Source organism: Parasteatoda tepidariorum, chromosome 6, assembly GCF_043381705.1.
Source record: "Parasteatoda tepidariorum isolate YZ-2023 chromosome 6, CAS_Ptep_4.0, whole genome shotgun sequence".
NCBI lineage: Eukaryota > Metazoa > Arthropoda > Arachnida > Araneae > Theridiidae > Parasteatoda > Parasteatoda tepidariorum.
The window spans coordinates 55,912,296-55,935,572 of record NC_092209.1 but is presented as its reverse complement, the minus strand read 5'-3'; the positions used below and the strand labels follow the sequence as shown (position 1 = coordinate 55,935,572).

The window sequence follows — 23,277 nt, the reverse complement described above, 5'->3', positions numbered from 1 at the left end:
ACCGAAGTCAAGGGTTGCGGTCAGTAAGCGGGTGGGTGATCACTTTGATCAGCCTACGTTGGGGCCGAGGGTGCACGGTATCGGTCCTCGGTAAACTGTTGTACCGTAAAGTGCTCGATTTCAAGAGCAGGTCGTCGGGATACCAAAGCGGAGGCCTTTGTCTGACCTTCTTAGTTTGTTTACAACAAGTCAAGGATGGTAGCAAAAAAAACGAGTTAACACCATTTTTTGTTAAACCTGGGAATGATAGTGTTAGTTTTGGCGAAAATTAGAAGCTAAATCTGAAATCTCATAATTCATACATTCTAATTTAATGTTTTCTTCTTATCAAAAAAATGCTTTTTAAGACTTCAATTCAAGATTTTTCAACAAATAATATACTTCACACAATTCCGAGAGTCTCTATAGAATGACAAAAGATAAAACAGCAAAATGTAAAGCTAGTTATACTTCTTACATTGCCTAGGCAGTTTAGAGAATGACTAATCAAAAACATACTGACATTTAATGAAACTAAATACAGAATTTTTATGTTTCATATTTTACCTAAAGAACATTTCTCATTCAATAGAATGGCTGGATTTTCTATACAATTATTCAAAGTATGTAAAGATTCTCGTATTTGACTTTGCTTAAAAATACCAGGTACTTTATACAATTACTGGGCATTCTATGGAATGCCGGTGTTTTATACCTTGACGATAATATAATTATTATAGTCTTTTTCCCCCTAAACTGTTATCAAGGAAAGAATTATTAACATAGCATTTTAATGTAGAAAAATTGAATTTCATTTTCACAAACCTGAAACTTTTCTTCTTTTGACGTTTTGCTTCCTTTTTATAATTGTAATAAACAGACTAAGAATAACTGAATGTTATCGCTAAAAAAATTGTTTTATTTGACGACCGAGCCTTCAAATAATAGCCTCAAACAACTAATGAAACATATAAAAACCATATAGTTTTTTTGTTATTAAATATGTAAAATAATGAGTTTACCCATATTTTTTTTAAAAAATAACTATAAGCTTCAAAAAATTATTTTATTTATAAAATGCATTTTCAATTTTGTTTAAAAAGATATTAAAATATAAGTGCAGACATAATTCCAGTTTAAAAACATAATATTAAAATATATACTATAGCCTTTTCAATGTTCTATTCAGTTTCAGTAGTCAGAGTCACCACCTTAATCATCTTAGCCTCTTCCACCTTGCCTTCCATTTCCTTGTCCACCATATCGACTATCCTGTCCTCCATATCTACTGTCTTGTCCACCATATTTACTGTCTTGTCCACCATATCTACTGTCTTGTCCACCATATCCACTGTCTTGTCCACCATATCTACCGCCTTGTCCACCATACCTACTTCCTTGTCCACTATATCTATCGTCTTGTCTACCGCTTCCACCTCCGAAATTGTTTGCTCCTGGTCCACCTCCGTTGCCACCTTGTCCGAAATTGTTAGCTCCAGGTCCACCACCGAATCCACGTCTTGATCGACCACCAGTAATTTCGTCTTGTTTTTCCTCAGGACTAAAATGATCTGGATGCGGTCCAACTTCAGAATCTGCACATTTGTGGGCTTGTGTCGCAAGAACAAAACAGAGAGCTCCAAACAGCCAAAATGAAACCTGCAAAATCAAATAAGTTTCACTTTATGTAGATTGAGCACCAAACTTAGTATTTAGTTATCAGGAAAAATACGCTCAAGAAAGATATTATCATTAAGTTGCATCTATAAATAAGTAGCCCTGATTCATACCTGTTAATTACCCTTTAGCCGAAACGTGAAAATTGAAAAACGAAAATAGCATGCCACTATACAAAATTTACTTTTATGGCTTGTCTTTTTAGAAATTGAAACAGTTAATGAAAATGAAGGCAAACGTATTATTATAAATGAAATTGAATTGATAAAATCACTTTTCCTAAAAGTATAGAAAATGCGACTACGTAATATATACATTAAGCTCTATATATAAACATATATCTTTATATATTTATATACAAGCATGTATCGTTCACGACAAGAGTACTTGAATTGAGCTTGAAGAATTAATATTCATTCAATATAAAATTCAGTATATTTGCAATTTTTTTAAATGAACTTTGTTTGACTTTAACGTACTGAAATGAAAAAGCGGGATCAATATTAAAAGAATGACTGAAAGAATTCATTGGATGACTAACTAAGCATTTTTTTTAAAAGAGGAAATGTTTCATTACAGAACTTAAACAGACATAACATATCAGCTATCTACAAGTTATCTTAAGTTAGTCTGTTGATTTCGACAATTTATAACAACAACAAAAAAAACTATCAAGTTTATTAAAATTAATCTTGCAGTAATTCGTTTTTGTGCCACAAATTCGAAGCTTGTTCCACAAATTTTGTAATTTTACACCGTGAATGGAGCTTAATCCTCTACAATCCTCCTTAATCCTCAAAGCTCTACAGCTCTTGCAGAGTCCTGGTCTTCTTTAAGATTTTGGATCATTTTTTTTTTGTTGGTTGCTTTCTTATTTTAGGTCTTAATTTTCAGGACTTTCTCACTTTGTTCTAGTTCTATGTCTTCTTCTAGATTTTGACCATCTTTTCGTCTAATAATCTTTTGACATTTTCCGTTCTTAGGTTGCGTTCAAACCATTGGATTATTTTTATCATTATATTTGAAACAATTTCAAAGTTATTATATTTTTCATAAATCTCTTTATTTGTTTCGTTCCTCCAATGTCTATCTTCAGAAATTGAGCCAAAACTCACATGGTGTTAAGTCAGGGTATCATGGTAGTCATATAGTAGAAGTAAAAATCACCGTTACCCGGCTCTCTTACTATTCTTCAAGAACTTGAAGGGCGCTTTCATTCGAAACCATTGAAAGTGTGATATACTATAAAACGTATGGAATGAACTTGATTTCAAACTAGATGTTTGTCTTGTAACAAAATGACCACACATTGGAAAGATTGAACGGAAAATTTAATTTTATGTATCATTTATAAAATAGTTTTGAAAATATAAATTTTTAAAATCTAGTCATTTATTTTTGCTGACCATGTGTGACCACAGCAGTACCAGAGGAAATTCCCTTTTTATCCTTTTTGGCCAAACATATCAGGGCTATCTATTTGATACTAAGCATATTGTTTGAAAATATTCTCATGCGAGCTTTCATGGTCGTGTCTTTATTTTCTAAATTGGAACTTTAGTTGTCCTAGTGATTCTTTCTTTATACCCATCGATTATCAGACTTTAAAAAATAATCTCATTAATGCTAATTATTTGAAGTAACAACCAAGGTAAATTTACCAGCTACATATTAACTAAATAGAAACACGTGGTGGAATCAACGACATACTAGGTTTTAGTACCCAAGTTCCAGTGTACCTGTCGAACATGTAAGCTTCCCTGCCAAGTGTAACCTGAAACGAACTGAACAGAATTTTAATCAATAAAACGTATACCCATATACCATTGCAAAATATTGCTTTTTCTCAAAATATTGTTTTCAAATATTGCTTTCAAAATATTGCTTGCAAAATATTGCTTTCAAAATATTGCTATGATTTTTCTTTGTTTAAATTTTATTTAAGTTAAGTTTAAAATTAGACTTCTCCTTTTTTTTCTTTGTTGATTGATATTTCAAATGATGATAATAATATACATGCAAAATAAAATAAACTATCTCACCGAAAACATATCAACTAATTAAGTTAATTTATGTAGCATTAAAATAATGATGTAATATGCGTAGAAATCTTAAGTCAAATAAAACTTTAAAATTATATCATTATATAAACACTATGCTGTACATAATGCTATCATTATATAAACGTTATGCTTAAACATTATCTAAACATTACGGATCATAACACATTGCTTAAAGATAACTGTGAAAGGTAACTAAACACTTAAATTTATAATATATAAAAGAGTAATGTCATTACTTTGAAAAAGCGCATAACAATAGCAATGTAATAAAACTCTACAATTATAGTTGATATTATATAGTAATTAATAAATATCCTGAAAGTATCATAATAGCATGAAACGAAAAGATGAAGATGTATATCGGATTGAGTCGCAGAATCAATATTTTTATAAAATACTAATTATCTTTTCTGTTTTACTCGAGTCTTTTAAAATTAAGAATTACAATTAGGAAACACTAAATAAAAAAAAACTTGTCACTTGTCACAAAAAGTATTGTCATTAATTTGAAAAAACATATAACAATAGCAACGTAATAAAGCTACAATTATAGTTGATATTATATATATTAATTAATAAATATCTTAAGAAGGTCATAGTAGTATAAAACGTAAAGATGAACATGCATATCGGATTGAGTCACAGAATCAATGGTTTTATAAAATACTAATTATCTTTTCTATTTTTCTCGAGTCTTTTAAAATTAAAAATTACAATTAGGAAACACTAAATAGGAAAAAAAACTTGTCACTTATCACAAAAAGTAATGTCATTAATTTGAAAAAACATATAACAATAGCAACGTAATAAAGCTACAATTATAGTTGATATTATATAATAATTAATAAATATCTTAAAAAGGTCATAGTAGTATAAAACGAAAAGATGAACATGCATATCGGATTGAGTCACAGAATCAATGGTTTTATAAAATACTAATTATCTTTTCTATTTTTCTCGAGTCTTTTAAAATTAAAAATTACAATTCGAAAACACTAAATATATAGAAAAGAAACGTGTCACATGACTCATGCGTGGTTTAACCAAAATGAACTGTTGTTTATTTCAAGCATTTTTTATTTTGTACATTTTTTGTTCAACCTTTTCCATACCTAATGTCAGTGTAGGCAAACTGATGGTAAACCTGTACGCTAAAATTTTTCAATGTTAAATAGGATCTGAGTCATTTTTCCAAGTGTTCGAGGGAAAGAAGACTTATGTTAAGTTTCAACACAGAGCCACGATTAATGACAAATTATGTCCATTTGAGATCCAGCGTCGACAAACTTTAATACAATTTCATCACTTGAAAAATCTTTTTTCTTCTGTGTTTATTTAAAAAAATAATTGGTTTTATCCCCATTTGCTGGATTTTTAGGGAATATTTTAGTCTTATGCTTCAATTGGATAGTTAAAATCTCCCGTGACATCTGAAATACACCGTTACATTTTAAACAGTTTTTATTTCGTTCATTTGTTGATCAACTTTCTTCATATCTGAGGCATAGTATGCCACATATAAAATATTTGTATTATAACACAAATATTTCTTATTTATTCGCGGCAAATTAGAATACATGCTTTAATTAATTTGCAATGCATTTCATTAATTTAATTGTGTTACTTTAATATGGCATGCTTTCGCTAAATTAATAATTTCTTAATTAAAAAATTATTAATTTAACAAAAATATACCACATTAAATTAACATATTTAAATTAATGACATTCATTGTAAATTAATTAAATCATTTACTTTAATTTTCCAAGATTTGATGTAAAAATTACATATTTATGTTTGAAAAGAAATATTTCATATGTGGTATACAATACTACAGATATTCCCCCTTCGATTAAAAAGAAATTAGTGAAAAGAAGAAAAAATTATGTAGAATTAAAACTACAATCAGAACGTCAACATTTCTTTTAAGGATTGAAATTTAACAAAATTTTGTTGCAACAGAATCACCATATCACGATGAAGTGCAATTAGTCTCGATTAACAGAAAAATAATCTTCACACATTATCCTGTTTTGATTAGTTAATTTGTGAATATTTAAATGCTAAAAAAAACTATGAACTAAAAAATGTCAAACTATATAACCTTATAGGTTAAAAATTTGAAAGAATAAAATGAAAATCAATTAAATAATCAATATTAATAGCTTTAATAATTATAACCGAAAATAGTAATTTTATTTGGGGATGAAACATTTAGAAGATGAAAGAGATGAAATTTAACCAATTAATTTAAATTTTAAAATTTATCACAAAAAATCCGTAATTAAGAACTTTTATACACCCAAATCGAAAAATAAATTAACCATTATTAAATTGCTAATTTTTTTCTGAAAGAAGTTCTCTTTTCCAAAACCAGGCTTGCAATTGCGAGAAAAAAATTAGTTGTCAGAAGAACTAGAGCCAGATACACGGAGAAGAATTTAAAAAATAAAAAAAATCATTAATTATCATTAACTATCATTCAAAATATTGGTATTTAACTTCCTGCGGCTCTTTTGCAGGTAAATATTCGTATTTTTAACACCCCTCTTTCCTTAAGTAAGATTCATAATTTATTGCACTATCCATGCAAAGTAAGTACATTTATATATCACTTTAATTAATTTCTATCGCTTAGTTGTTAAAACTAATCATCTTTACTAATGAAAAATGAACAATTTCAACGATGGGCAATGAAACATAATATCAGTGATCAAAAGATACACATTCAATCAAAATCAATCAAAAATCATTCAATCAAAAGATACACAGAATGATTCATTTTGAATAATACACAACTTTATACCTTATTAAAAATAACCAAAATTGTAATATATAATACATGCTTTTTAAAATAACTATTTAAAACTTAAAAGTTAATTAAATTTAAATGAATTAAACTTTTAAATTTTACTTACAAATAATTTCGCCATCATTTTCCAGTGATTTCAGAAAATTAGCAATTTTTGCGTATAATAGACGAAGAAATATTCACAGCTTTATATAGTTTGCTTTAAAACCTAACATAATAGAACGTTCGGTATCGTTTGATAACGAAACGATATTAAAACAATGGGTAATTGTTCATAACAGTACTTTAAAAAACAAGGACTATAAAATAAAACCTGTGGTACATCCTTCCGTTCTTACGTCATTATTGTTTCGATATTGTTCTATAGTACACCGCAGGCAAAAAAGCTGTTACTTTTTTTTTCCTAATTAATTTGATGTATAGCTGACAATACATTGAAAAAGAATGAATCACATTTAACATATTTTCAACATGTTTGATCTAATTTGCGTTTAAACTAATGTTTTATTGTAATAAAAAATAATCGGTATTTCATAAATTGCTTTCGTAGATTCGGCTCGGCTATAATTCGCTTTTCCGAATTCGATTATAAGACTTATCATTCATGGGTTTTTTTTTTTTTCAATTATTTGTGTCATCATATTATCAGTAAATATAATATTTTTTAAGAAAAAATAATAAACAAACATTTATAAATTCAATAGCATTTGTAAATAAACTATTTAAACAGTCAATCTCTCCTGTATGAAATATATAGTTTTGTACAAAGACTGCTCTTTTGTACAAAACTATATATTTCATATATTCAAACAAAATTAGTTTATTAGTTTATAAAATTGCTTATACACAGAGGAAACAACTCTGGTAAAATTACCGCACTTTATTGGCAAAGACATTTCTGGTTAGAAAAGACAATAATTCTGAAAATAAAACCAAAATACACGGTACTTAAATCATTTATTTGATAATTTTTCAGTTCGTACGGTTCACCTTAAAAATTCTGCTTTTAAAAATTATAATTCGTATTGCTACACATTTCGTAAAAAATACAAAACTGAAAAGTAAATATTGCGAATAAATTGTTTTCTTATCATGCTAAGATATTATGATAAAATTAACAAATTCAATCACATTTACCAAGTTTTAGCATAAATTATAAAACAATAAATTACTGTTAACTTCACCAAAACCAGCTGACTTAAACCACGAAAAAAAAAAAAATTTCTAACACTAAGAGGGCTCCCCTTCCCTGTTCGCTCCACGCACCAACCACCATGATTGCTTTTTGTTATTATTGAAGTTATACTTCTTATGCGACTTCCAACAAGGTTGCGTTAAACGTTTAACGCTTCATTTTTATTGGCCGGGAAATCACGTGGTAGGATCCAGTTTTAACTCATTCATTTCCATATTGTTTTGGTTCTCACTAGCATAAAAATAATAAAAGTCTCACAAGCATAAATTAAAATACAGGAAAGCAAAATGTATGACACAATAAGAGAAAATTAAAGTAATTTTACTCGTTAACGGTAAATAATTATGTAACTGTAAATAATTATGTAACTGTATTAAATCAAATGGGAAACGATTTTCGTCACTCTGTAACTCTTGAATTTGCTTTGCTCTCTCTCTCTCTCTCTCTTTTTTCCCCTCTCGGCATTGAAAATTAAATCACGAATGTTTTAAATGAAATTTTCATCGAAAATTCACGGACTAAATTGTCATTATTGAAAGCAAAGAAAGTGATATAAAATTGGTAAAATTGGAATTTCAAATAAAATAAAACTCCTGTTAAGTTTATAAATAAAAATGACCCTATTTAAAATTTTAACTCTTTAGTTGCTTTCCGATTTCTACATTGCAACTACAAACTTAACTGCAAGTTGTAACAGTGAATAATTCTCGAAATAGTTATAGAATGTTAACATATTTTGTTCCATCTTATTCTAGTGTATTTTACGTACGCCTACGTTATTTCAAGTTTTTAAGTCTTACAGTTTTTGAGCAAAATAAAATATTAAGTAAAATAAAACTCAATATGAATAATATTACGTAGCAAAATAATATATTACGTATAGTTGAGCGTCCAAAACAGTGACGGTGGTCGCGTTTACGATTTTTTTCATATGAGAGAGGGACAACATACTAAACAACCCGTGTTAATACAAATGAATAAAACAGACTTGAGGCCTGATTTTTCTTTAATTTTTTTCATTCTAAAACTAGAAGTTTGAATGCCTCCAGTTTAATCTGCTGATCGTAAAAGTCTTATAAATTCCAGTACATGAAAGAAAATTTTAGTTTTTATTTTCAAAATATGAATCTATTCAAAATATTAATTAAATATTTGAGTCTGAGGAGCATATCTAAATATTCATTTGTATTTTTGAATATAATATGTTTTTAATCATTTGATGCATTTATATGTTGGTAATGTGGTATTGTGAATATGAAAGTTTCAATAACTAGGAGACGTTACGAAAGCATAATGTTGATCTATTGGAATCCGTACAATATATCCCATTTACTAATGCACTACAATAAATATTATTTGGTGAAAATTCAAAACTAATTTAAGAAAAATCATAAATAAAATCTCATTCACATTCTTATGCCTTGTTACATGGTATAATGTGCTTGTTCTTCAGAATTTAAATAATATTACACTTCCAGATATTTTATTCGGTTAATGTCCTGATTTTTTTTCTGACGAGCCACAAATAACAAAAAAAGGACGTTGTATAATCCTTGCTTTCTAATACCATAATAAACAATACCATAACAAACAATATCAGAGTTAATATTTGCAAAAGCTAAATATTCAAAGCTATAAAAACTACAAAATATTGAAAAGTATTATTAAATTAAGTTATTTCATGTAAGCATCATAAATTCATCGGTCAGCTATTTAAAAAATTTACATCGATAAATAAATTTTACAACATTTCTTTCATTGTTATTCAAATATTAAAAAATGTCTACTGTTATCACGTTATTTTAAAGTGGTTTGAACTTATTGCAAAAATGAATCAAATTCTGTATAATCTCAAGTATATACCTACCAAGTCTTATATAACGCCAAACTTGTAAAATCGGAGCAAAATGTGTGCAAGCTCAACCATAATTTTGCTGATTTAAAAATTTTTATAATTAGATACAACAAGCATATTTATTTGTATTATTTCCATGTTGCTTTTATATTACAAACATTGCAGATTAAAATTTCATGTTATAATATTCTTTAAATGAAAATATTATTTTTATTCCATTACATCTGCGTACAAATGCTTTTATATTTATTAATTTCACTGTTAACGTCATTGCCTTAAATATGTTGTTCTATAGAACGCCTATTAAATATAAAAGCCTAAAATCGATCGGTAAAGCTTAAAATTATTTATATTTCCCACATTGCTTAGACTTTCTGCACATAGGGAAAACAATTCTGTTAAAGTTACTGTATTGTATGGAAGTGACATTTCTGTTAAAAAGAAAAAAACAATATTCTGGTTAATAAACCGAAAATATACGGTATTTAAACCAGTCTTTTAGTAATTTTACGTTCACATAGTAACTCTTATTACCACGTATTTAGTAAAAAATGCAAAAAATAAAAGCCAATTGAAAAGAAAAAAGTGATAATTAGGCCATTTTCTAAAGTATCATGGTATCATAAAGTTTGGTATATTCGATAAATTTACCAAATTTATCAAATTTCATTAGCTATTATGAAACTATATTTTATAGTTAATTTTACCAAAATCGTTACCAAAGCGCTTCAATAAAAATTACTCAGCTTTTTGGTGTTTCCATAAAACCGAAAACACGGTAAATGTTACCATATCTGGTAGTTTTAACCATACTTTTTTCTCAGTGTAGAATGCCAAAAAAAACCTTAGGGACGAAACTAATCAAAATTCTTTTTTTTTCTTTCATTGCCTAAAGATTGCTTGTCAATCTATAAAAAAAACTTTTCAAATTTCCTGATATGTCTAAAAGCATTCTATAGAATGATTAACACTGTCTATAAGCCTTCCATACAATACAGGGTTTTCAAACATCAACAATAACACAACAATCATAGTTAGTTCTTTTTTGTTTTTTTAAGAGTAAATGGGAAAAGAATTTGCAACAATGTGTAATAATCTGACAATCTGTATGCTTTTGTTTTGAAAAACATTTCTGAATTTATGTTCCTTTATACTTTATTATTTATTTTCATGCTAATCATAAATAATGTTAAATAACACTACATGCTGTAAAAAAATGAAATTGCTATAAATAAACAGACTATCTCATTAAAAAATGACTGGTTTTTAATAAATAACCTACTATACACACGAATACATACTTAGAACAATACAACAATGCTAATAAATACATCAAATTAATTATTGGCATGAATTTTGTTAATTCAAATGTTTTAATTTTTTGATCTGAAAATTCAGCGCAGATTAGCAAAACTGCTTGAATTAGAATTTAATATATTTAAATCACAGATCAAATGAACCTAGACACAATAAACATATAAATTTCACTAGTTTACATTTTAAAGAAATTCAAAAAACAATTTACATTATTTTAAAATTTTAAAAATCATATCGGAATCAAAATGCTTGAGATTCAAAAATAAATATTATCAACACAAAAAGACATTAAAAGCTATTGGCATATGAATTAGTCAATGATGGGTAAATAGCACAATAAAGATATTAAATCAAATGTTTGCAGTCATTAAAAACAACAAAAAATTGATGATTAATAATAAAAGTTAAGAAGGACAAATCAACTATTTAAAATTGCTACAAAATTATTTACAAGGTGACCAGTAATCTTTAAACAATTCATGTTTAAATAAGGATGTTACACTTTTAGCAATAAAGATTCATTTCAAAAGTGCACTCCCTTACCTTTCTTTAAAAAAATTGAAGAATTCCTACATTAGAATATTATTAGGTGTAACGAGAAACCTTATAAATTTAGGCAAACAATTACGGATCAAATTACGATTAAAAGTGCCTGCATTCAGGATGTCAGTACTTTTTACCGAAAAATCCCTTTTACCGGAACATGTCACTAAACAAAAGAAAAATCTGTTATACCGTAATTTTAACAGTAATGACTACCGTAAAACCAATAAATCACTCCAATTCAAAAATATTATTGTAAAAATTACGGTAAAATATTAAATGGATTTTACGGTTAAATAGATTTTACGGATGATGCTCCAAAGATACTATTTTAAACCGTAGTTAGATCTGTAATTTTTTACAGTGTATAAGAGGATAAAAGTTTTTTAATATTGGTAAAAATAGGAGTAGCCACCTTTGGCTGGATGCGATACAGGAAATCTGTTGAATGGCCTTTTTGATTCTGAAAATATATTAGAAAAAGATCTTTCAGGAAATCCGGGAGGAAGAGGCTGGTAAAACCAGGATTTTACTTTTGCCATATTTGGTCCTAAAACGATAAAATAAAGCTTATTATTATTAATCTATAATATTTCATATTTATATAAATTTTAGTACTTTCTTTTTTATTTATACGCAAAATACACATAAAAATATAGTTATTGATGCAGATGATTCATATTGTCAAACTTTATAGAATATTAGTGCTAGTTTGATTCTTATCAAGAAAGATTTTTCTCTATTACACTGTAAAAAATTACGGTAAAAAGTTCCGGTACTCATGGTGCTAATACTTTTTACCTTAAAATCTATTTTTACAGGAACGTGTTACGGAAAAATCTGGCTTACCGTAGTTTTTACAGTAATAAATACCGTAAAATCACTGAATAACTCTTATTAATCAAATATTTATGTAAAAAGTACGGTATAATATTTTACAGTAAAATGTTTCTTACTCATGATGCACCCAAACTGCCGGTACTTTAAACCGTTATTTCATCCGGGATTTTTTTACAATGTATGAATTTTATTCTTTGTTAAATAATGTAATATATTTTATCACCGTTTAGTTTCTGATAAGAACAGTGAATTTAAAATCATCTTATTTAGAATATTAAGATTTTAATCGTTAGCGTAATTTAAACACTTGCACATGTATTTAGACAGTGATGTTTTTCAACCCAAATGTATCAATTATAAATATAGTCAATAATCAATGAACAGGACTTAAATTATGTAAATTACACAGTTTTTTTTAAAAAATATGTATAATTATTTCAGAAATTCCAAGTTTCTAAATGCATTAAAGCTTTAATCATTATATTTCATTCAACTTTTAATTTTTAAATATTAATTATTTATTAAAAATGGTTTTCCTCTAAATGTTTCATTCTAAACAATTTATTTTTACAATATTTATACTTTGGATGATTGTATTAAAACTAAATTAACATTTGTCGACGGAAAATGATATTATTTTGTTAAAAGTATCTTTAAATAAAATGAAATTTAAAAATGACTACATTTAAAATGTAAACTTAGAAACCATTCATATATATTTATAAATAATATAAAAACCTTTTAACTTAATTTATGTAAATTATAATTAATTGACTTAAATTATGTAGATTACACAGTTTTTTTAAAAATATGTATGACTATTTTAGAAATTCCAAGTTTGTAAATGCATTAAAACTTTAATCATTATACTTCATTCAAGTTTTATTTCTTTTATATATTAATTATTTTTTTTAAATATAAATGGTTTCTTTTAAATTTTTCATTTTAAACAATTTATTTTTAGAATAGGGTAATTGTATTGTAACAAAATTAACATTTATCAACGCAAAATGGTATTATTTAGTTAAAAATATTTTTAAATAAAGTAAAAAACGAAAATGACTACATTTAAAATGTATCCATAGAAACCATTCATATATATTTATAAATAATACAAAAAAAGCCTTTTCACAGTCACAAATAGAAAGATGCTACTGTATCTGACAGACAGTAATTATACATTATTTTTAGATAACTATTTATTGAAGTACATTACTTATAATTAAGTGAATTATCTATTGTAACAGTAATGTCCTATATTTAATGAAAATTCAGAAAAGACTATAAAGTGTAACTGCTGTCACTATTAAAATAATAGAAAAAATGGAGGAAAACCAATAAAATTCGTCACATTATGTAGCAAATATTGCAACCTGTATTGTATCATTTATTATATTTGTTACTTGCCCAATAAAGTCTGCAGTTTGATGACCATCGAGAATTCGATAGACATATTTTTTAAAATTGTAAGTTACCAAAAATTATAATATTGGAATGGAATCTCTCTTAAGCAAACACACAGTAACCAAAATATCCACAGCAATAAAATAAAACACACAGCAATAAAATATAAAAATAAGCTCAATATACTTAAATCACATCTTTCCTTTTTAATATTTAGCAAAAAAAAAATTTTTTTTAAAGCTGTGCTAAAACATAAAAATCCTCTAATTATTCTTCTAATTTCGACAGCAGTTTCTCAATTGTAAAACTTTTACCAACTTTATCAATACATTTTAACGTATAAAAATATAATGTAAATCAACATATATTTTTATACGTTACTATATTAATATATGGAATTTTCCATTTCAATATCTCACAAGAAAAAAGAACCAAAAAATAAAATAATAATTACCTTTCTCAGATTCCCCCTCCTTTTCCTCTTTTTCTTTCTCATTTTCTTCCCTAGAATCCTTCTCTTCCTCGTCATCCTCTTCTTTTTCATCCTCGTCTTCCTTTTCTTTCTCTTCTTCATCGTCCTCTTCTTCTTTTGATTTTCGTTCCTTTTTCCTTTCAGGCTCTTTTTCCTTATCTTCTGCTTCTTCTTTCTCTTCCTTTTCTCCTTTTTCTTCCTTTTCTTCTTCTTTTTCCTTTTCTTCTTTTTCTTCCTTTTCTCCTTTTTCTTCCTCTTCATCCTTTTCTTCCTCGTCGCCATTTTCTTCCTCTTCGGGCTCCTCTTCTTTTTCTTTTTCTTCTTCTTCTGGTTCCTTTTCTTCTTCTTTGGCTTCCTTTTCCTTTTCTTCCTCTTCGGGTTCCTCTTCCTTTTCTTTTTCATTATCTTCTGGTTCTTCATCCTCTTCTTTTTCCTTCTCTTTATGTTCTTCTTCCTTTTCTTTTTCTTCTTCTTCTTCAGGTTCTTCTTCCTTCTCTTTTTCTTCTTTTTCAGGTTCGTCTTCTTTTTCTTTTTCCTCATTATCTTCCTCCTTTCCCTCCTCTTCAGCTTCTTCTTCCTTTTCTTTTCCTTCTTTAATTTTTTTATCAAATTTCCCCTTCTTTTTTTCAGATTTTTTAACCTTTCTCAGTTTTTTTTCCTCTTTCTCTTCTTTTTCCTCTTTCTCTGATTCGCCTTCCTTTTCCTCCTCTTTCTCAGATTCATTTTCTTCTTCTCTTCCATTACCTTCTTCTAATTCTTCTTTATTCTCTCCTTTTTCCTTTTCTTTTTCTTCTTCATTATTTTCATCTGAAAAAGAATTAACCATATAAATCCACTGAAAAAACAAAATGGATTTTTAGAAATAATTTTTAAGCTTTCGAATTTTAAAATATGATAAAAATAAAATTAAAATTTAAAAATTAATACATTATTTGCGAACTCTTCACAAGTCAGGTAAAAACTGTTTGACAAACTTCCACTTTATTTATTTTCAACATAATTTATTGTATGTGATTTTTACTGCACCATACATTAATGAGTAAATCAACTTTGAGTATTGTATCTAAAAAATGTTTTTGAACATAATCGGTTTAATTTCTCATTGAAATGAAAGAAAAATAGAATATAGTCGCATCTTTGATGTAATTTCCTTATAATGTTCCTGATAATTTGTATAAATCATTTTCAAATAATTGTTTAATACCCTGAGAATTTATAAGATTTTTATCCATATTTGACTGTTTTGATCCCCACAAAAAATATTTTTATATATTTGCATTTTTATCGAAATCTAGAAAATTTTTAATAATGAGTTATAATTTAAAAATGCTTTTACTTTGAAAAATTATCTTTATTTAAATAAGAGAAGGAAGCATTTTAAGTATTGCCCCCTCATTTCTGATTGCATTTTATGAAAAAAATAATAATGCAAATTATGTATACAAATTATGTTATGCAAATTACATATTATGTGTAATGAAAGTTATGTAAATAGTAATGCAAATAATGGAATCTGCTAACAAGTAAAGTTGCTTTTACTACAACTGAAAAAAACATTACGATTGATTTTGTTCTGGCAAGCAAAATTTGATAAACTTAAAAATAATTATGTTTGTGAATTTTGAGAAGAATGTGATTAGTGTAAGAGTGTAACGTGTGTAAGAATAAACGCGTATGATAGCAATAAAATACAGTCAATCATTTGCAACATTTCTGTTCTGAATATTAGAGTAAGTTAAGCTCGGCACACATTTTGAATGTAACTGATTCACCGGTTGGCATTAGAACATTTAAAATAAATGTAAAGTTTTACAAAAATGTGCGTTTTCAAAACAGCACGACGCTTCTAGTACGCAGCGTATGATGCTACTGCCAGATAGCGAGCGTACTACATACATTTATTCTCAATTGGTTTCTATATGTAGCAAACTCTGTCTCTCTCTTAGACACATTGAAGAGAATGTAAAAGTTTCCATGAACGGGCATGGGTCTGCCAAGACTCAGGGCAAGCAAGAACCATAATCTCTCGTGAATCTTTTGCTGCAGCCAGTAAAAAGATAATCGAAGAGGATTGACATGTTATATCTATGTAGCAATTTGTCTGAGTAAAGGAAATGTGCAGTTTGTATATATTTCAAAAGTGATTTTGTATTCCAAAAGTGATTGAAAAAGTAACAAATCAAGAATGTTTACCTTGGTTTAAAAAGTAATGTAGTGTATCTGTGTATGATCCTGTATTTTAATAAATGAAAATATAGTATTTTAACGTAAAATTGACTTTTTTTCGGTGTGAAATGCTTACAGAACATTTGTATAAATTAATAAGTCCTGTCACGGAACATTTGAAAATATTTTGCTTATGGGCATCTGTGTATCTGTGTCTCGATAAAGGAATTGTGCAGTTTTTAACTGTCCCTTTGAATCAAACTGTTTTGTACAACTTTATTCACGCATCTTTTCCAGCCCTCATGTGGACTGGTTAACAAATTATGAGCTGTCTGCCGTGCATTTCTGTTACCCATCCTAAAAACTCTGGTGACGCTGCTACTGTTACTGTGTTTCTGACGCTTCTATAGCTTGTCCACTTTTTTTATTTGGCCAACTGTTATAACTTATTTATGAATTTTAAATTAGTGCGCACTGCATAACTTACCTTCAGAACTTCCTCTGTCCTCCTTTTGCCCATTATGTTCTAAACATTTTATAGGTATTGCTAAGTAAGGACCAAATGAACCGTACTGAATTGGATAGGAAAGGCTTCCGTGATTATTCTGATAAGGCCAATAGTACATACCCGTACTCGAACACTGGTCCACAACACATACCAGGATACCGATTGCAAAAATAATAGTCTGAAAACAAAAGAAAAAGTATTAGAAGATGTTGCAAAGTCAGTTTTTAGATTTTTAAAATCAATAATAGTCTTATCTATTCAAAATTTTGCGGATAAGAAAAAATTATTGATTTCTGAGAAGTGTTCGGTTTTTGCCCCCCCCCCCCTAGCATGTTCTTTCTAAATCCTTGTTTAACAAAAAGTGTACACATTACGATCAATTAATATTAACGAGAACGAAACAGAAAAATCTATCGACAGTTACATCAGCAATATTTTTAAAACTGTTATATCCATAATAAGTTAAATCCGTAATATGTTTAAAAGTAATATTATTAAGCATAACATTCTGGTAAGGAAACAACACTAATTATAGAAAATATTTCAAAACATTTCAAGATGTACTCGTACATGGGGAAGCAAATTCTAATACAATTAAGCACTGCAATGGTAATGACACTTGTAGCAAAAAAAAACGTAATTCTGGTTCATAAAACCGAAGTAAAATGTATTTATTCCATTGAACAACTTGCCGCTTGCATTGCTAAAGTGTTGAGAAAATATAAATGCATACTTAGATGAATGAATTATTTCCTTATATCTGTAAACTGTCAACCAACTTTGCATTTTTTTAACAAATTTCATGCTTACCTCCCTTCTATACATACTATGATTTAATATTTATTTATATGGCTTTTAAATTTTTTATTCATTATTTTAATTAAATGAGTTTACAGTTTTGTACAAGACTTACAATAAAGGTAATTATGACTTATCTTCTCTTTAATAAGTGTAAAACAGTTAATAAGTTTAGATAACGGCTTAAATATATTTACACCGAGAAAAAAAGTATAGTCAAAAGTATGGTAAATTAAGTTCAAAAGAATGGTAAAATTTACTATGTTTTTAACTCTATGTGGAACACCAAATAGCTCCAGAATTATTACCGAAGCTTCTTAGTAACTATTTTGGTAAAATTAACACTCAAATATGGTTTTATAGTGAGTTGAAAATTTTGTTAAATAACGTAAAATCTGGTAATTTTATCATGATACCTTAGAACATGGCATAAAGTCGTTTTTTTTTTGTTAAATTTATTTCGCAATTTGATATTTATACTAAATTTGCAGTAATAACGGCTGTAGTTTCGGAAACCAGGTAAAGTTTTACCATATAAGCGGAAAATTACCAAGTGAATGGTTTCAAATACCATATATCTTGTTTTTATTACCAGAATTAACATTACGATACAGCACAGTAATTTTACCAGTACTTTTTTACTGTGTATACTTAAAATTAACAAAAAAACCGTGTCCTTAAAATTAACAAACTAATGTAATAATAGCAGGGCATACCAAGGATGATAAAAATAATTACTGGTACATACCAGTAAATTATAGGTAAGAAATATTAAAGTAAAGAAATATTTTATAGGTATTATAAAAGTTACAATGATATTATATAATCATACCATTAAATCTTTTATCTATTTTAACTGAAAATATTGTAAAAATATTTAAAAAGCCTTTTCTTTGAACAAATGTTTTAGAAAAATAACTTTGACACTTTTATATATAAACACAAAAAATACTAACCGCAATTCCCATGTTTGGTTTTAATTTTTATCCTTATACTTAGAGCTGTTCCATACTTCAGAATAAACTTTTTATCTGGGACATTGTATTTATATGAACTTAAATATTCAGGTTTTAAATTTTAAATCACAGATTCCTTTTAGTAAGAATTCTGTTTTTATCTTATAATGCATACTTTCTACTGCATAGTCATCGCCTTGAAAATTACAAACACTGCCATTGAAATTTCCTCATCAAGGATTTTCGCACTTCTAATCCATTATGAGGTAAAATTATCAATATTAAAATTTAAGGTGACTGAAAGTCAAGATGAAATGTAAGCGAGTTTATAAACAATGAAAAATTGCACTTAAGTAACTTTTAAATCAATATTTTGACTCTTAGTAACAAAAAACCCATATATCTTTCGTGAATTGCAAGCAATTTTCAGAAGTGAATGACCATGAAGTAAAACTATTTTCGTTGAATTTGAAAATTTTTCCTTTTTTGAAATAAAGTAAAAAAATGTATACAATTCATAAGTGAAGGCAAACGTTGATCCTTACTTCTTTATTTTTTTCAAAGATAATCATCTCTTTGTTGATTTCAACTTCATATTACAAACAAGGTATTATTATGTAAAGATTGTAAAAGTATTTCTATTTTAAATTCTGAAACAAATTATGAAATAATTCTGAAATGAATTATTAACATATGGTTAATATACTGACCCATTATAATAAAAATTTCTGTGATAATTAGGGATAACATATTTGACAAAATACGTAGAGAAAAAAAATCTGGTAAAATTACCGTACTGTGTGTTAATGAAATTTCTGGTAAAAATCCGTAATTTTGGTAATGAACCAAAATATACGGTATTTAAACCATTTATTTGGTAATTTTTCCGTTCCTATAATAACGATTTTCGGGAAATTCTGCTTTATAAAATTATAATTCTTGTTATCCCACATAACGTAAAAAATACGATACTGAAAAGTAAAATAAACTGAATAAATGGTTTTTATGAAATATTCTAAGATATCAGGATAAAATTACTGAACATAATCAAGTTTACCAAATTGAATCACATATTATAAAACCATATTTTATTGTTAATTTTACCAAAATCATTACAAAACCGCTTCGGCAAACATTTCGATTTTATATAGAATGAGATCTGCGTGCTCTTTGAAATATTAAATTAGCAATTAAAGTGTCAAAATAATGTCCTTAAATCAAATATTACATAATAGTTTTTTCTTCTCATTTTTTTAGAACACATCATATAAGTTATTAATAAAATTATTAATTGGATACGTGATTAGGACCAACCATGGGATTCAATTCCCCTGATTAGGTTTAATTACGTAATTGTGCTTCAATGGTTAAACGTTACAGTAATTAGCCTTGGTTTATCACTACACTGAATCAATTTTTGGATCGGAATTAATTGGAAACCTGTAAGAGACATCACGCGTGTGTGTCGAACCTGATTGGAATCGTGGCATAAACGAATGCCACGATTTACCCGCAATGACATCTCTTTCAGGTATCCAATTTTCGTAAACATTTTTTATGCATTAGTATTTTATTTAAAAATAAAAGTATAAATTTCATTAATGCACTTATTTACGAAATCGGTTGCCAAAATAAGTCGTTTAGAAAATCGTTTGCAAAAAAATGTGTTTTATTTTGTAATTAATAAATGTTTTATTTTTCAGTTATTTTGTTAAATTAGTAAATCTATAAACTATTTTGGAGAAAAATAAGTTTGTATAAATATTTAAATTGGGAAAATAATAAAATATTTTTTAATATTTCTCCTAACCACTTAATGAAACAAAAAAATAAATCAAACGATTTTTCAAAAAACTCCGATTACTTTGTAATTAAATTACCAGATAAAGATGTTCTATAACTATAAAATATTAGCTCAAAACAGCTGAGGTAAAGTTTACTGTAGGAATTTTCTTAAAAACTTAAAGTTTAGAAAATTCCAGTTAGTTTTCTTTAGCTAAAAGTTATTGCAACACAAATTATTACTTGAAATGCAGGACATAAGGAAAGGAACGGGTGAGTCATAAATTTTTTTAATTCCCTTATCAACATTTAATTTTTCTTCTGTCTAATAAATGATTAAGTGCAAGTGGAAATAAGTTATGCCTCTTTTAAAATGAGCTGTTAATATTTTTAAATAAATTATTTTGGTCTAATTTATGGTTTTATTAACTATGATGAATATTAATTTAAAAATAATTATGGTTAAAAACATATCAGTTATTAAAAATAGTTTCCCTGCAATCTTGTTCATGTTTTACAACGCCTCTTAAAAATTGTGTACCCGATATGAAATATGAGATTTCTGATATTTTGATAAAAACGTAAATTAGTGTATAAAACGTAATAACGTAAACGTATGTAAGTATTATAAAACATAAACGTATATTAAGTAGTGATTGTTTGCATTTAAAGTACTAATACACTCTTTTTTAATTATTCGCAACCCTTTTTCTAAACAAGTAAAGCAGTTTATTAATTTTTCTTCCTATTTCTTTGCTTTTTTTTCCAATGCCCACCTGGATAATGACCTAGGTCATACAGGCACCTGAAGGGCAGATTCGTCGGCCACTCCTTCAGGGTCACTATATTAGGTGGGCCAGCGTTGCTCTCACAGTAAGGACAGATAGAACAGAGGAGGAAAGAACATCCCTGCCTTGCCCGGGATTTGAACCCAGAACCTTTCTGATGCTAGAGCAGTTCCCTAATCCCTACACAGGCCGGTGCCATTTCTTTAATTGTGAATGTGCATATTTCAATTCTTTATTTTTATTACTACAATCTAATATTTTAATCAATTTAATGGTGTGATGAATCAAGGTTGATGATTCAAGGTAATATAACTGAGAATCAAGATATGTTTTTAATCTTCTTTTCTTTAAGTTGCTTTCATTTTCAGTACAAAAATGATTTCCGTAGTAGGTTTGCTTTTTATAACAATCGTCTAGGAGCTTGTTTGTTTTCGTTGCAATTTTTTTTAAATATTAACACAGATACACAGTTAGAAATTTCTCGGTAAAAATTGTTAAATAGCAATTTATTTAATTGTTATTTTACCATATTCAACCAAAATAGTCAAATAACCATAAAAAAAAAAAAAAATGTTATGTAAACTGCCTTTGTGTGGGGAAAAAAACTTTTGTTGATTTTTTTTTACCTAACCAACCAGACTTATATCCAATGTTTACCAACCAGTTGTTTACCAACCAGACTTATGTCCACGTCAACTAGGCCCACTTTAAGAATCCAGTTTATTCCGTGCAGCTGGGTTACGTAATGTAGCTGAGAGGGCTAATCGGTCAATCTCATAACAGGTTGAATAGACGTTCGAATCCCAGAGTTGATAACACAATATTTCTCTCACTCTTTCAATACATGGAGATTTTCTAGTGTCCAGCACTCCCTAGTGGTGTCCCTAGACTATTGAAATACGAATAGATGGCGCAGCATTCACAGTGCTATAATGTTCGTTTCATTTTTATGGTTTATAAAATAAATTCGTTGTAAATGGTTACAAAACCGGATAATTTTGTATTCGCGCTTTTTTAACCGTAGCAGTAGTAAACGGTTTCAAACTTCACAACTAACCATAAACTTTATGGGTAATCGAATGGGCAGACTGCTGCCGATTATTTTACCGTAATTTTGGAATGAAAATTCTAACAGTGTATTGTCGAGTTATCTTAATTGGATCGACTGTTTGTGATGTTCATTTTCAACAAAGCGCCAATAGTGGATAATAATGGATGTCTTCTCATATTTCAAAGACTCGAGTTCAATTCCGATGCGATGGTTAATAATTACTTCTTAATAGGCCTTTAATCTGCAGGTCTTGAGTTTTTATAACTCTGATGAATTGTTCCTATAAACACCGTTTGCCAGGACTTTTAAAAATAAATTTAACGAGGCTGACAACAGCAAAAAAAATAATGAAATAGGAAAACAATCAAGAAAGTGAGATGAAAAAAAATATTCTTTTTAATAATAAAATGAGGTATACCTAGACTGCTCGTCCAATTGGTGTCTTATAAATTGGGGCGAAAACCGATATCAGTGTTTTTTCGAACACAAGACTAGGGAGAGAATCATGTATTTTTTTATTATTTTATTGATATTTTTTGAAAGGGCGGAAATGTGATTTGATAGCTTTGAAGCTGGAACTGGAATTAGAAGTAACAGAAGAAATTTCTAAGCCCAGGATACGGGATTTAATTGTAAATGATAAAGCTTATGAAGGGGAAGGAGCGAAGTTAGTACTATAGGAATTGGTGAAAGAGAGATTGGAGAAAGAATTAGAAGCGAAAAAAATCGAAAACAATCATTGCCGTTTGGAGTTGGGGTGGTAGGCAAAATTGGAATTAGAAAAATTAAAAACTGAACAAAGAGGAACAGTGCCAGTAATAGAAGGAGAAAGAGTAAACATGATGTTTCTTGTAGACTATATTTGAGGGTGCCCCTTGATTCTCGCCAAGTTGCGATCGCGGTTGATCGCCCAGCTGGGCTGGTTGGAAAGTTACCTTATCGCCCAGCTGGGCGGTAAGGTAACTTTCCAACCAGCTGGTAAGGTAATTCGGCTGGTAAGGCAACCTTTCTTCTTGATGATGATTGACCCATCGATGAAAAGACATTGATGAAAAGACACATCGCTTGAAA

The 23,277-nt window shown here is 28.0% G+C and overlaps 2 protein-coding genes across 2 annotated transcripts; both read right to left on the bottom strand.

The window, feature by feature from the left end:
• Positions 1-1,031: 1,031 nt before the first annotated feature.
• Positions 1,032-6,791, bottom strand: LOC107449180 (TATA-binding protein-associated factor 2N-like). Its single transcript, XM_016064633.3, has 2 exons — positions 6,638-6,791; positions 1,032-1,638 (listed from the first exon to the last, which is right to left on the bottom strand). The coding sequence occupies exons 1-2, from the start codon at positions 6,653-6,655 to the stop codon at positions 1,201-1,203; spliced, it is 456 nt and encodes a 151-aa protein (XP_015920119.1). The 5' UTR covers positions 6,656-6,791; the 3' UTR covers positions 1,032-1,200.
• A 4,038-nt stretch (positions 6,792-10,829) lies between these two features.
• On the bottom strand, positions 10,830-18,745 carry LOC107449176 (cilia- and flagella-associated protein 251-like). Its single transcript, XM_071181590.1, has 4 exons — positions 18,586-18,745; positions 16,811-17,009; positions 14,140-14,964; positions 10,830-11,991 (listed from the first exon to the last, which is right to left on the bottom strand). Exons 1-4 carry the CDS (start codon positions 18,595-18,597, stop codon positions 11,828-11,830), a joined length of 1,200 nt encoding a protein of 399 aa, XP_071037691.1. The 5' UTR covers positions 18,598-18,745; the 3' UTR covers positions 10,830-11,827.
• Positions 18,746-23,277: the final 4,532 nt, after the last annotated feature.